This window comes from Medicago truncatula, chromosome 7 (assembly GCF_003473485.1).
Source record: "Medicago truncatula cultivar Jemalong A17 chromosome 7, MtrunA17r5.0-ANR, whole genome shotgun sequence".
In the NCBI taxonomy this organism is placed as follows: Eukaryota; Viridiplantae; Streptophyta; class Magnoliopsida; order Fabales; family Fabaceae; genus Medicago; species Medicago truncatula.
Genome location: NC_053048.1, coordinates 52,066,912 through 52,081,330, shown reverse-complemented (window position 1 = coordinate 52,081,330; position 14,419 = coordinate 52,066,912). Strand labels below are relative to the sequence as shown.

The 14,419-nt window shown below is 31.7% G+C and overlaps 3 protein-coding genes across 3 annotated transcripts; 2 read left to right on the top strand and 1 right to left on the bottom strand.

Moving 5' to 3' along the window:
• Positions 1–1,032: 1,032 nt before the first annotated feature.
• LOC11426627 (uncharacterized) lies at positions 1,033–2,305 on the bottom strand. Its single transcript, XM_024769897.2, has 3 exons — positions 2,053–2,305; positions 1,854–1,928; positions 1,033–1,428 (listed from the first exon to the last, which is right to left on the bottom strand). The coding sequence occupies exons 1-3, from the start codon at positions 2,176–2,178 to the stop codon at positions 1,267–1,269; spliced, it is 363 nt and encodes a 120-aa protein (XP_024625665.1). The 5' UTR covers positions 2,179–2,305; the 3' UTR covers positions 1,033–1,266.
• Positions 2,306–3,996: 1,691 nt separating this feature from the next.
• On the top strand, positions 3,997–6,970 carry LOC11433595 (nitrogen regulatory protein P-II homolog). The gene is made up of 8 exons (XM_003625962.4): positions 3,997–4,252; positions 4,333–4,378; positions 4,477–4,504; positions 5,254–5,341; positions 5,758–5,825; positions 6,278–6,347; positions 6,558–6,593; positions 6,688–6,970. The coding sequence occupies exons 1-8, from the start codon at positions 4,066–4,068 to the stop codon at positions 6,747–6,749; spliced, it is 585 nt and encodes a 194-aa protein (XP_003626010.1). The 5' UTR covers positions 3,997–4,065; the 3' UTR covers positions 6,750–6,970.
• A 1,539-nt stretch (positions 6,971–8,509) lies between these two features.
• LOC11433594 (ADP-ribosylation factor 1) lies at positions 8,510–13,215 on the top strand. The gene is made up of 7 exons (XM_003625961.4): positions 8,510–8,658; positions 8,805–8,963; positions 9,384–9,454; positions 12,357–12,476; positions 12,568–12,686; positions 12,777–12,858; positions 12,960–13,215. Exons 2-7 carry the CDS (start codon positions 8,816–8,818, stop codon positions 12,963–12,965), a joined length of 546 nt encoding a protein of 181 aa, XP_003626009.2. The 5' UTR covers positions 8,510–8,658; positions 8,805–8,815; the 3' UTR covers positions 12,966–13,215.
• Positions 13,216–14,419: the final 1,204 nt, after the last annotated feature.

The window sequence follows — 14,419 nt, the reverse complement described above, 5'->3', positions numbered from 1 at the left end:
CCATAGTTTTGTAAACATCAGCTGAGGAATAATGGTTCAATGACCGATAAACTACTTTTGAGTAGTATATTGTATAATCTTGCTTTTTTCACTAAAAGTATATCTTCAAGTTGGTCTCAAAAAATTCTGTCTATAATCACCAGTTTAATCTCTCAAAATCAAAATCCTCGCCACATTTATATTCTAAAAATTTAATCACCAAATTAGCTTTTCAGACATCCAAAATATCAACTTTTCATCCATATGAAGAACTAAAGTGATAACAAAAAAGATAAATTTGGTGATAAGTTGCATATTTTTGCAAAAAAAAAGGATAACACAAACATATATAATCAGTACATTATTATCTATTCTAATCGCAAGAAAACCTATTTTAAGTCCCTAACAAATCAATATTTTCAATTTGGTCCCTTGCTAAATTATATTATCTCAATTTTATATATCTACCAACTAATCCTTAGTGAAGATGATGCAATACTTGAACATCGTTCTTAACATCCTACTTTTATGTCCAAAAACTCTAAAAGGAAAGAAGAAGAAAAAACTCTCAACTCTCAAGGTTAACACCACTTTCTTGTGTTATTGTTTTGCAGTGATGGGGTTTTTTCCAATCAAGCAAACCAAGGAGACAATTCACAATGATTGGAAAAAGTAGCTTGAAACAATTTAATAAGGAAAGCTCGCTAGGAAGGCCAATAAAGAGGATCAGAACCTGGTGATTTCCCCTTTTCATTCTCCTGAACATGTTGAACATTGGCATCTGCACAAGGTCTGCAGGACAGGCCACCCTTGTAGAGTGAGTGAATAAGGAATCTTGATTCAAATTGCTAACAATTTCACAAATAAGATGCCCTGGACGAATCCTCTAGTGATAGCAACTACAGTGGCAGGATACCCCAGTACCCAAGTACTCTTCACCCTGTCATTTGAAGTGCGAAACATTCTGTGGTTTTGGGGTCAAAATATTTATTTTTGCAAACAATGAAATTTGTGATGTAGAAAAGGGTATTATAAACAAGACTTACATGTTGATTGAGAATTTGAGATATGTAAAAATAGTATAATATAATCATTGGTTATCCAGAAACTTAAAACTCCAACAGTAGCATGTCAATAACTCAACATTCTATCTCCTTCATTAAGAAAAGATGATCAAGGTTTGTCTGTTAGACAGTTGCATAGAACTAACATCCATGCTCCTTACACACACATCATGAGAAAGTATGAGAAAACAAGAAAATGATAGACAGCTAATCAACAGACTACTTAATCAAGCAAACTACAACTGAACCGACCATTTGAAAGAGACAGCTCCTCCGCTTTTGTGACCACATCTAGAGGGAGAGGGATAAAGCTTCGAGATGGCCCATAAAAATGAGGGAAACTATTTGAACCGTCCACAATTTCATACACCAAACCATCGCCAAGCTGAGGAAATAGCACAGCAAAAGAGAAAATATTACTTTACTATTAGCAAGACAATAGAGTAGCCTAATAATAAAATAACTGTGCTATGCTTATTTATTTAATTTTATTTCATTGAATGAATTATTAATGAAAGTGTTTTAATGGGAAAACCTAAATTTTCAATGGTAATCAGATCAGATTTATATCTTCCTACAAAGTCCTGTATAATCTAGTGTATTCTCATGTGAACAAATCAAATTTTAATACACACTAAGTGTCACTTTATGAATAGAAACAGAGTTTCATTTTCCTTCAGATTTTAGTTGAATGATACATTTCTAATAATCTTCATCACTACCAATAAGCATGTTTTTTTAATTATTTATTCACAAATAAAATCAAGAACACATTAAAAAAAGCATAATGAAGGTGAAGTATGAGCAAACCTTCTTAGCATCAATCTGAAGAAGGTAGAGTTCATCTTTAGAATTCAAGAAAAAATTATCCAACGTTGATCGAACCTGCAATAATAAAATAATTATAGAATTCAGAATCCCAATGAATGAAGTGACTTATATGAACATGAGCAAAACAGTGAAATGAAATCAAAATCAAAATATTAGAAAAACATAGAAATTAATTAACCTGTTCGAGTTTGCTAAGATGGATGAAAGAAGAAGACTTGTCAAGTTCACCACCGAAAGTGGACCCATTTCTTTGCAATTCCTCCCATTCCTTCGCCGTGCTGATTCTGTACACAAAATCACTCATCGTCTACTATAGAATACACAACCGCCAACTCCCCCGTTATTTTCCCGTTACATAACAACATAAATAAATCTATCGAAATTGCAAAATAGTCCTGCGGTAGGGTCGGTCATTTTCCAAACTCACAGCAGCAAAACAACACATGATAAACTTCACGTATTGAATATTTTTTATCTTATATGATCTTTGATGGAAAAAAAATTATTTTGGTATTTTAGACAACGGAAAGATAAAAAATCATGTGGTTTAATGATAACATAATTTTAGTTTTTGTCACATCTCTTAGCAATTAAACAAATTTATAAGGTTTTTTCTAGATTACCTTTGAAGAATGGTGGGTAATTTACCCACCAACCAATGAAAATGAGCAATTTGTTGATGGAGTCAAGATAGTTCATGGATACCACTTAAAAATGTGCTTATGTGGCTAATGTGTATGTTGAGGTAAATTATCCACCATTCTTTCATTGGTACTCTAGTTGTCACCAATTTACAAATCAAACAGAGTACAACTTAAATTCTCCTACTTCAATTTTTTTAAGAATCAAACGCACCTGAATTATTTTAATGTTAGAAATTATTTTGATCAACAAAGTGCACAATCTAACACTATTTAAAAATTTCAATACGTTGAACAAACTCCGACCACCATAAAAAAAAAAAAAAAAAAAAAAACTCAGTTGATAGAAAATATTGTATTATATATAGGGGTCGGGTTCAAGCAAATATACTACACTTTCTCTTTTAAGAGATGAATTTTTATTGGTGTAAACCAATATCTTCTACACGTAATTTCAAAGACTAATCCCTCAAATATTGTGGGATCCATGTGGACGACAAACGAGTTAAAAAAAAAAAAAAAAAGATGAATTTATTATTAAACTGGTTGACCAAAAAAAAAACATGCTAACAAATGTGGCATTTTTAAAAAAATCCGCATAAGCTTGATAAGGTATATATTTATGTGAACTTTTTAATTGTTAGCCTACTTGACTATAAAAAAGTTTAAAAAATTAGATTTTTTAAAATCATAAACTTTTTAAAAATACAAGTAAAATACTCCTAACGTAGTTAATTATGGTTGCTTATACTTCCTCTGATCCTTTATACAAGAAACAAAAGACATAAAACATCAACATCAAGAAAATACATTGAAAATAGTCATCTTCATTTAATACACTTTTACATTTAAAAAAATTCTATGAATACCCTTAAATTAATTACTTTTTATTCCATCAACTTACTTACTTTTAATATTCTCTCTCATAATCAACAAGGGCACAGATGAAATTTAGCTTTAAACATATTTGAAACTTGATCAATCTTGGACAAAAAAATTCACTTTTATTTTGATAAAAAGGACCGGAGGTAGTAATTAGAGAACCGGCCGCTATTAATTGGCACTAAGTTTTTTTAGTAATTTAGGTATGTTTCCAAGGCAGAGAAAAGCAAGTGTCTATCGATTATTACAAAATTACACTTTTAGTCCCTTAACTTAATTTCAGGTAACAGTTTGGTCCTTTATCTTTTTTTCATTTCAATTTAGTCCTTTTTGTCCATTTTCATATACATTTTCAAGCTTCAAATCTAATATTCTTATCCAAACATAAACGAGGATCATAGATTTGAAGACTGAAAGACCATAAGAAAATAAAATCATGAATTTTAAGCTTAAAAATTCATATGAAAATGGACAAAAAGGGCCAAATTGAAATGAAAAAAAGATAAAGGACCAAACTGTTACCTGAAATTAAGTTAAAGGACTAAAGTGTAACTTTGCCATTTTTTTTTAGCAACTATCGATTATTACTTAACAAAACTTCAATTAAGTCAATACTGTGTCTAGCGAGCTAGGGAGAGTTCGGTAAGCGAAGTGAGAAGTAAGAAGAAATGGCTTTGATTGCGAAACCGAACGTGTTCAACGGTTTGAATTTTCATATCAATGAAACTCAATTTCCTTTTTCAAGCTTCAGCGTCATTCGCAAGCGTTTCGGAGATTCTTCTCATCGCAATGTGGTCCTAAAAAGCAACGGAAATGCATCGATTCTTCCCAAAATCAGAGCTCAAAACCTTCCTGGTTCGATTTCCTTTCCTTTAGCTATGTTCATCCATATTCATACTCAAATCTTGTTGCTAAATCTTTGATCTCTTTTTTAGACTATGTTCCTGAATCCAAGTTTTACAAAGTTGAAGCCATTCTCAGGTTATAACACTCTTCTTTTACGTTTTTTTGTGAAATCAGTTGAATTCAGTTATTTCTTGATGCTTATGTTGTTCAATTTCTTGTTTCAACATGAACAGGCCATGGAGAATCCCTCAGGTTTCTTCGGTAATAATACATTTTCCTTTTTCCTTTTTTTTTTTTTTGCATGTCTAAATTAAAATGTGATTCTTGTTATTTTCACTAAATTGGATACATTGTCTTTGATACCTGTGATTTCTTGACATTGTTTACAAGTGGTGGTTAACTCATTGCAAATTCAGTTAACTATTATGGTATTTTCTTGACTAAATTATGTTAGTGTTTTTGGACTGAATTCTGCTAGTTAGTTAGTTAGTTAGTAAGCCTTAGATTAACACAGTGTTAGTTAATTAGTTTCAAAGTCAGTTAATAAGTTAATTATTGGCAAAGTCAGTTAACTGTTATGTTAATTAGTTGGCATTTCATTAGCGCACATGACACATGCTGTGTATATTAACTACTATGTTTCTTGGTGAATTCATTCAATTGATTCCATTCAGCGCCTCTCTTTGTTTTTTCCAACTTCCAAAAGGTTTCATTTTCAATAGATTTTTAGCAGTTGGTGCATAAGATTGTGTTATTGCTTCAAATACTTTTGCGGTCAAATAAGCAAAAGTATTGCGTTAGTTTTATCATTAATATACACCTATAGAATGGGTTCATTACCCTCTTGGGACGAGATCCATGACTTTTGAGTTTGTACTTAGTACTTGTACCCCAGGACCTTTACCTCTCGAATTATTGGTTTGGTCAATGCGGCTCATATATGTATTTTTCATCCAGGAAGCCCTTGGCCTTGTGCTAATATACTGAATTTTTTATTGTAAAATTTGAAGGGTTTGTTGAAAATGGGAATTCGTGGTGTCACTGTATCTGATGTCAAGGGGTTTGGTGCTCAGGGTGGCTCAAAAGAGAGGCAGGGAGGTATGTACGTTGCTGATCTTAACCGACCTAAATTTAGTGCTCTATTCACCCTTGTTAACTTCAAAGACAAATTCATGTTAAGAGTTTGGAGGAATTTTTGTTACCGTCATACATTTTTGAAGTCCATATTTCATCACTAGACTATTTGTTATGGTAAATTTTGTTGAATTCGTGCCTTAAAAAAAACACTTGCTCTTTCTTTTTTTACTAAATGTTAGCGCACAAATTTAGGCCTGTGGCCACCCAACTTCAGCCGTGTTTTATGTCTGTAACTTTTGTTCTGTTATATATAGTTCAAGAATTACATTTTTCCTTCCTTTGGGATTGGTTTGTATACTTAGTTTTGTGCATATATTACATATAGATCGCATGCTCACTTACATCCTTGTCCTTTATTGATGGTTTATTCTTCACAGGCTCCGAATTTTCTGAAGACAATTTTGTTGCCAAAGTTAAAATGGAAATAGTGGTGAGAAAAGACCAGGTGTGTTGACATTTGGTAGTAATCATTGGCATCCTGATTCGTGTGCTACAATCTTAAATACCTAATATTCTATACAATTAACATACAATGTCAGTTGTCTATGGATTTGGGTCTTCTCAGTTTTTTTGGCTAGATATATTGGTGAGAGTATAGCACAAACTTTTTCTTGGATATGATAAGACCATTGCCATTGGTTCCTGCGTATTCAGCATCTTCCGAACTCATACATGACTAGTCACTATTTCAAAGTGTTTGCATTTCAAGAGATTAAACAAAACCGTTTTCTTTTGTTTGACAACAAGGGACATAGTCAGGAGTAGTTAGAATAAACATTTTCAGCTCAGTGGTGTTTGAATTATTTAGTAGTTCGAGTAAAACTTCATGCTACTTTTAATTACAAACAAAATATTGCTTTTTGCAGCATATCTAATACGTATCATGCATTTTTTCAGGTTGAGGCAGTGATAAACAAAATTATGGAGACGGCAAGAACTGGGGAGATTGGTGATGGCAAAATTTTCTGTAAGGCCAACATCTTTTGCTGGAAATCAATTATACGTGATGTTCTGTTTTGAGCTGATACAAACCTGATATGTTTTATCAGAATCTTTCATAATAAATTAGTTTAAGGAGGGTATAAGAGTTACAGTACAATATCTAGATTCAAAATGTAAAACTACTAAACTCAATTTGGAACTGTATCATATTTCTAATAGAACTTTGATTGTGCAGTGATCCCTGTATCTGATGTAATAAGAATCCGCACAGGTAACTATTTGCTCGAGTGAATTGTCTAAAAACATAAAATGTTTACATTTTTGTGTAGAGCATGTGTACTCAAGTTTTAAATATGAATTCTCAGGTGAGCGTGGGGAGCAGGCTGAGAGGATGGCTGGGGGACTAACTGACGCGTTGTCTGTTTGAACAAAAGATTAGCATTTGCAATTTGGTCCTCTGTTCTCTTTTCCCCTGTAGAATTGATAACAATGATGTATGTTGTGTGTATTTTGCACTTTGCTGTTAGTTACTTAGATGTGTGCAATATTCTAAGAACAATGTAGTTGACACATGCAGAGTTGTTGATAGTTAATAAGAATTTGTGAATATTTGATTCTCAAACCAATTTAGTCAGCATTTTTCGTTCAGTCAAAAATTTAGTTCATGTTTTCGTAATTCTATGTATGAATGTTTTTTTTTATTTTTTAAATAAAAGTATTAGGAATGGGTTTGGTTTGAATAACATTTAACTACAATTTCCTTCAAAAACACTGACTTTAGATGATAGTCCTTGCATCAAAATGAAGTTTGATTGATTCTAAGTCACAGGTATTTTAAAATTTGATAGGTGCATTATTACATAACAACTACTTTTATCTCCAATGATTTCTTAAAAAATCACACTCCTCACTTTAATTGGATGGGAAAAAAACACCATTACTTTCTGTGTATGGATGATAAATTCGGGCAAAACTATGTTTTTTTATTTAATATGCAAGAGTTTTGTCTAATATGCACAAGGAAATACTCTTGCATCATGCAACACAAGAGCATTTTTTATCCTTAGATCAATAAACCACCTCATACTAATTTGGTTCAATGATATGATTTATTGATTTAATGATAAAAATTAATTTTTGCATAATGGTCTTACTTGTGTATTGCATGGAAAAAGCTCCTCACTTAGAAATGTCAAAAGAAAAAGTTGGACACTATTATGTTTGAGCCAGTATGATTGAGCAAAAAAAACATATTAACATGGTTCAATTTTTATGAGTGAAAAAAAAAATACAAACTAATTAAAACCAAGAAAAACTATTCATGTGGTTCAAAAATGTCTGTAGCCATTACATGGATGCCAATTGCCCAAATATATACATTATGTTTCAATTTTAATGCAAGAAGACATTTTATCCTTAAAAAAAAAAGACATTTTAGTCAAATATTATTATTAATCATTCACTAAACATAATTATTCACATATTTTTAATAAATAAAATAAAATTTACATATTTAAACCAATTTCTTTTAATGATTACTTCCTCCTATCCTTATTTATAAGAAACAATTGTATTTTTAAATATATAGAATAATTAATGTATCTTGTTGTAAATAAGGACCGGATCAGAATACATATTTAAACCTTATTTTTTTTTCTTAAAGAATATTCAAACCTTGTTAACCATATACTTTTATTGTACAATTTTTTGTAAAATAACACAACGGTCAGAATCAAAGTAAATGATTTTTTTTTTTTTATTTCAAAATAAAAATTTGGCTTAATTACTCTTTTGATCCCTTAACTTATTTTTTGGTTTTGTTTTGATCCCTTAACTATTAAAAGTTTCGTTTTGGTCCCTTAACTTATTTTTTGGTTTTGTTTTGGTCCCTTAACTATTAAAAGTTTCGTTTTGGTCCCTTAATTTATTTTTTGGTTTCGTTTTGGTCACTTAACTTATTTTTTGATTTCGTTTTGGTCCTTAACTCTAATAGATTCATTCTAACATAAAGGATCAAAGTGGTTGACGGAAGAAGAGTTAAGGGACCAAAATGAAACCAAAAAATAAGTTAAGGGACCAAAACGAAACTTTTAATAGTTAAGGGATCAAAACGAAACCAAAAAATAAGTTAAGGGACCAAAAGAGTAATTAAGCCTAAAAATTTATTTTTTCTTTTAAAATAGAAATTATGTTTGATTCCCTAAAAAAAAAAAATTATGTTTGATTGGTATTATAATCTTCAAGCGACGTTCATTTTGGCAAACACCAAAAACCAACCACGAGGAGAGATCTGATCTCCATTTTCCCCACAAAAATACCATTCTCAATTATCAAAGGTAACTTCTTTTTCTTCATCCCAATTTCTCCGATCTATATCTCAATTCACGATCTGTCACTGCGTATTTTCAAATCACGATTCCAATTTCAATTCTATTTTCGTTTTTCAATTCTAATTGATGTTTGGATTTTGAAATTGTTTCAGAATAGTTGAAAATGGGTCTATCATTCACCAAGCTATTCAGCCGGTTGTTTGCGAAGAAGGAAATGCGTATACTTATGGTCGGTCTCGATGCCGCTGGTAAGACCACCATTCTCTATAAGCTCAAGCTTGGAGAAATTGTCACCACCATTCCCACCATTGGTAAGTTTTACAATTCCTTTCTATAAAAAATGGTAATGATAAATTGATAATAGAGGGAATATGAAGCACAGACAGGACACGACACGGACACTCCAACACTGCTAATAATTTGAGAAAATCACATAATTCACTACACATGTCCAACACTTGGACATGGCTAATCCAAGGAGTGTCCGTGCTTAATTGATTGATAATGTCAATGTTGGTCATTTTGATGTACTCCCCCGGTCACCATTATAAGCAAAAATTATTTTTTCAGTTTTATTGAATAGCTGATGTATATCTTATCCATCTATATTGTTATAAACTAGATACATTCTGAAAAGGGAACTTTTATTTTATAATAGTGACGAGATAGAGTATTCTATCAAGGGATTAAAATTGAGTGCAAATTTTGATGATATATATGATTTGGTGTAGGGTTTAACGTGGAAACTGTGGAATACAAGAACATTAGCTTCACTGTGTGGGATGTTGGTGGCCAGGACAAGGTATTTCTATATTTGTGTGTGTTTTGGTACTTTGTTGTGTTTCGGTGGCGTAAGAAGGAAATGCAAATGCTTTTGTTGATTTTATGATATGATAATTGGTTGAAATTGGTATGGCTACTCTGTTTTTATTTATGGGTTTCATGCGATAGAGGTGAAACGAAAGATAAGGACTAGAGATCTCTGAGAAGAGAATGAAATTATAAAACTAGTTATAGTAGGAAAAGAATGCGAGTTTGATTCAGTTCCAGAAAAAGCCACCTTTTATAACAGAACAATGTTTTTAAATAGCAGCTAGAGTGGTCCTATAGCTCTATAGCATAGACAAAATTTGAAGAAATTGCTATTGTTCCGTGATATGCTATTTCCTATAAAATATTATCAAATATTAGAAGCTATAGCGGCGTTGTAGCACTGTTGTATAGCGGAATTTGAACATGTCATAATTTTCTGCGATATGTGATCGGCAACACTGACAGAAAACAAAACAACTCTATAGTTCACACTAACCAACTCACCCCTAGTAACCAATAGGTCTCTTGACTTGTTTCTTGAGCCTATTTTGGATAACCCTTGCATTCATCTCAGACATTGTACCCATTGGATCATCATCCTATTTGCCATTTCACTCATTTCTCACTTTTGTAGAACTGTCAAGTGTTAGTATTTAAATTGAGAAATAGAGAAGTATGGGCCCAATGGCAATGAACCGATACAACTCGAATAAAGTTCGGAACTCGACTCGGTAATTAGTTCGTTGAACTTGGTTCATGAACCAAACGAGCCGAACTTGAGCTAAAGATTAAGTTCGTTAACTAAATGAGTTGAACTTGAGTTATATATAGTTCGACTCGTTTGATTCACGAACTGACTCGATTATACACACACACACAAAGCTAGGTAATAGTATTTAACTAATAGTAAAATATAGGCAAAATTACACTTTTAGTCCCTTAACTTAATTTCAGGTAACAGTTTGGTCCTTTATCTTTTTTTCATTTCAATTTGGTCCTTTTTGTCCATTTTCATATGAATTTTTAAGTTTAAAATTCATGATTTTATTTTCTTATGGTCTTTCAATCTTCAAATCTATGATCCTCGTCTATGTTTGCATAAGAATATTAGATTTGAAGCTTGAAAATGTATATAAAAATGGACAAAAAGGACCAAATTGAAATGAAAAAAAGATAAAGGACCAAATTGTTACCTGAAATTAAGTTAAGGGACTAAAAGTGTAATTTTGCCTAAAATATAATAGAAGCAATATAAAACAACAATTGTAACAGAGTGGACCTGGATAGTTTTTAGCAATGGAAATATGTTGCTTGTAGTGCCATGGTGTTTTAGCAAACTGCACTACTTTGTTTTTGTTCCACATCGAAAGTATTTGAGATAGATACAACGATACTTGTCTATAAAAGAAGCGGCTTTGCTACTCTTTGATATGAAGGTGGGCAATCTATTATTTCACGGTTGTGGAATGGCTGAGTCCTCTTTGCTTTAGTTTTTTTTTTTTTTTTTTATAATTTTTTTTAAATATTAATAGGTTTAAAATATGCATTTTTAAATAAAAAAATAAATTTTAAAATTATGTGATTCGAGTAAATGAACCTAACGAGCCGAACCGAGTTGCTCGTGAACTTTAAACGAGCCGAACTCGAGCCCAAAAAAAGGTTCGTTTTGAACTCGAGTCGAGTTTCAAGCCGAACCAATTCTTATCGAGTCGAGCCAAGCTCAGACAAGTTCGACTCGACTCATTTCCAGCCATAGGCCCAAAGAGTGATGTGGGGAAAATATAGGAAAATGGAGGAAATTGGGTGACGTGGCATATTTACAAATTATGTTATAAGGAGTGTAAAGAGAGTGAGAAGTAGCATTCACCATCTTTTCTGTTAGAACTGTAAAGGTTGGCCAAAGAGAGATTTATCTCTTTTTGAGGTGCACTAGCTCTAGGGTTACAAGGTGTTTATCTATGCAATACATTTCTTTTTCTATCAATAATACAATCGTTTGTTATCTTATTTTTGGGTTCCTATCATCAAGAGACTTGGGTTCTCTTGCCTTGCTATTAGTTTCATTCCTATCTGGGATAAAATCTAAATCCCAAAATCGTTAGTTTTAGGCTGTTACTGGTAAATTAACAATTAACTTATGTTGTGAAACAATCATTGAGGATCCAGTTATAGTTTATGATAGAATATTATGGCGTAATTTGGTCCATGTAGCCGACCCCACTTGGTTGGATAATGCTTGGTTTTTGGTTGGTCGGAATTTGGAAACAATCATTGTTTTTATTTTTGCTTGTTTTCTAAGAAATTTATTTTTTAAACAGAATTTTTTTATTTTCCTAATATTTGTTAATAATCTGTTATCAAACATGCTAGAATTTACTAGGTAGTCGGTACTCCTCTCTATTGTGATACAGTATGAGCCAAGATACTATTTTGTTTTGAAATGCATGTGATTGTTTTTGAATGATGTATATTCAAATAGTTCTAACTGTATGTTTGTACATTTTTCAATTTCATAAACCATAGTGCTTAGTTTTTATCTACTATAGTGATTGTACTGTCAGTTAAGGTTTTCATCATGAATTTGAATCAAAATTCAAGAGTGTTTGGCAGGTTTTAACTTTTAATACTAGTAACATCACATGACTTGTTAAAATTATGGCAGTTTTAATCCTTACACTCAATGCACATCAAAATTTAATCCTAAACCGATTATACATAGGCATCTTCTACTCTTCTGTTTATGAATGTTGGCTAGTCTCAGTCTCTTGCTAACATGGACTGACTTAATCCTTGGCTTAAATCACCTTTCTTTTGACCTCTAACCATATATTTTTATTTTTGAATTATTTAAAAAATTGCAGTAGTGATCATTGATATGCTTTTCTTATTAGATTCGTCCTTTATGGAGACATTACTTCCAAAATACACAAGGGCTTATTTTTGTGGTTGATAGCAATGACCGAGATCGTGTTGTTGAAGCTAGGGACGAGCTGCACAGGATGTTAAACGAGGTAGTAAACTATATCCTCAATGAATGAATGTGAGAATTTGGATTTAGAGACTTATTTAGGTGATTGCTTTGTATGGTTATTTTATTGTCAGGATGAGTTGAGAGATGCTGTGCTTCTTGTTTTTGCAAACAAGCAAGATCTTCCAAATGCTATGAATGCTGCTGAAATAACTGATAAGCTAGGTCTTCATTCACTTCGTCAGCGTCACTGGTAATCTAATTATGTCAACTTTTTGCTCGTCTCCTTAATCTCCTATTGCCTGCTTCTGTCCATTCTAATCTACATGTTCTATATGTGAAGGTATATCCAGAGCACATGTGCTACCTCTGGTGAAGGACTTTATGAAGGACTAGACTGGCTCTCAAACAACATTGCAAGCAAGGTTAATAAAGAAAAAATATTTTCAGAAACTCTGCAATTTAAATTACAGGTTGACAGATTTCACACGTAGACTTTAACTATATTCTGTTATTTGTTTTGCAGTCTTAGTTATTCATTTGTCATGGGCTGCATGAAGTTCAACCGAGTTTAGAGATTATGATTTCAGATGTTCGGATATGGTTACCCTGTTTAGAATTTTAATTCTGTCTAACATGTATTGTTTCATTTGTATTCGAAAAAGAACAAATGTACCTAGGTTTAATACAATTGCATTTTTTTCCATATATAATAAACTTAAAGCATTGTTTCACCTATTGATCTGTATTGTCAATTAAAATCATTGAAACTTTTACATTTACACATAATACAAAAAGGCTATGGCTATAAAATGGGCAATCATATATTCAGCTTCAGGAGAGCGATGTCAGTATGGCTTGTTTGATGATCGTGATAATCCGCTGTTCCAAAATACAACCATGGTTATTACATTTGCTACTTTTATATATATATATACCAAAAAAACAGTGGGCCCCACAATGGTTTTAATTCTCTCTTTCTCACCACAACCAAACAAGAGAAATGCAAGACTTCTCTCCTATTTCTCTCTCTTCAACTTCTCTCTCTCCTTTTTCTCTTCTACCAAACATAGTGTAAGAGAGTCACATTTAAAGGTCGTAAGCCAACACCATCAAAACAAAACCAAATGGGTTTATTTAGTAGATAAGTCTTTTTTTTTAAGAAAAGTTATTTCTACGTTATAAACAATTTTAGTTAATTTCTTGCTGACAATTCTATTTATACCTTTTATATTGTTACTAATAAATGATTAACGTTAAATGGCTTTTTTTCCTAGGAATAATACATATTTGTTTTATGGATTTGCTTTTACGTAGTAATTATTATTTTCTCAACAAAAAAAAACTGAACACTCTCTTCGATTCACAACGAGTCACAATAAAGAAAAAAAAAGTTTCAAAATAAACCTCATTTTAATATTTTGATGCATCAATTTCTTTTTTATTCTTTCAAAAAAAAAAATCAATTTCTTTTTTCAATTGTACGATCAAATTGAGATCCAAAAACTTATACTATCAAACCAAATCCTTTAATACGGAGTATAAATTCTACATTTCTCTTTAAAATTGGGATCTGATTATCTTTTTGGTACACTGTCTATTCCATTTTAATACGGAGTAATTGCATAAATTAATCACATAAATTATCTGATTCCATTTAGCAAATTGGCCTTGGCTCCTTTTTATTTGCTGAAAAAAAAAACTAATAGTAATAATTACATATATCATTCTCTCAAAAAAGAAAAAATTACATATATTAGTATCATCAATCACCACACTGATTTAGCTTTAAGTTTTTTTTTTTTTTTTTTTTTTTTGTGGTGGTCGGGGCTTGAACCTGGATCTTGTATACATTATGCATTGTTCATACCAACTGAGCTAAGCTCAGAAGGACATTCGAGACTTTGAGTTTCCTTAGATTGCAAATATAATAATCAGTTGTTTGCATTTCCATTTCCATTCTATTGCATTTATCACAAATATTAT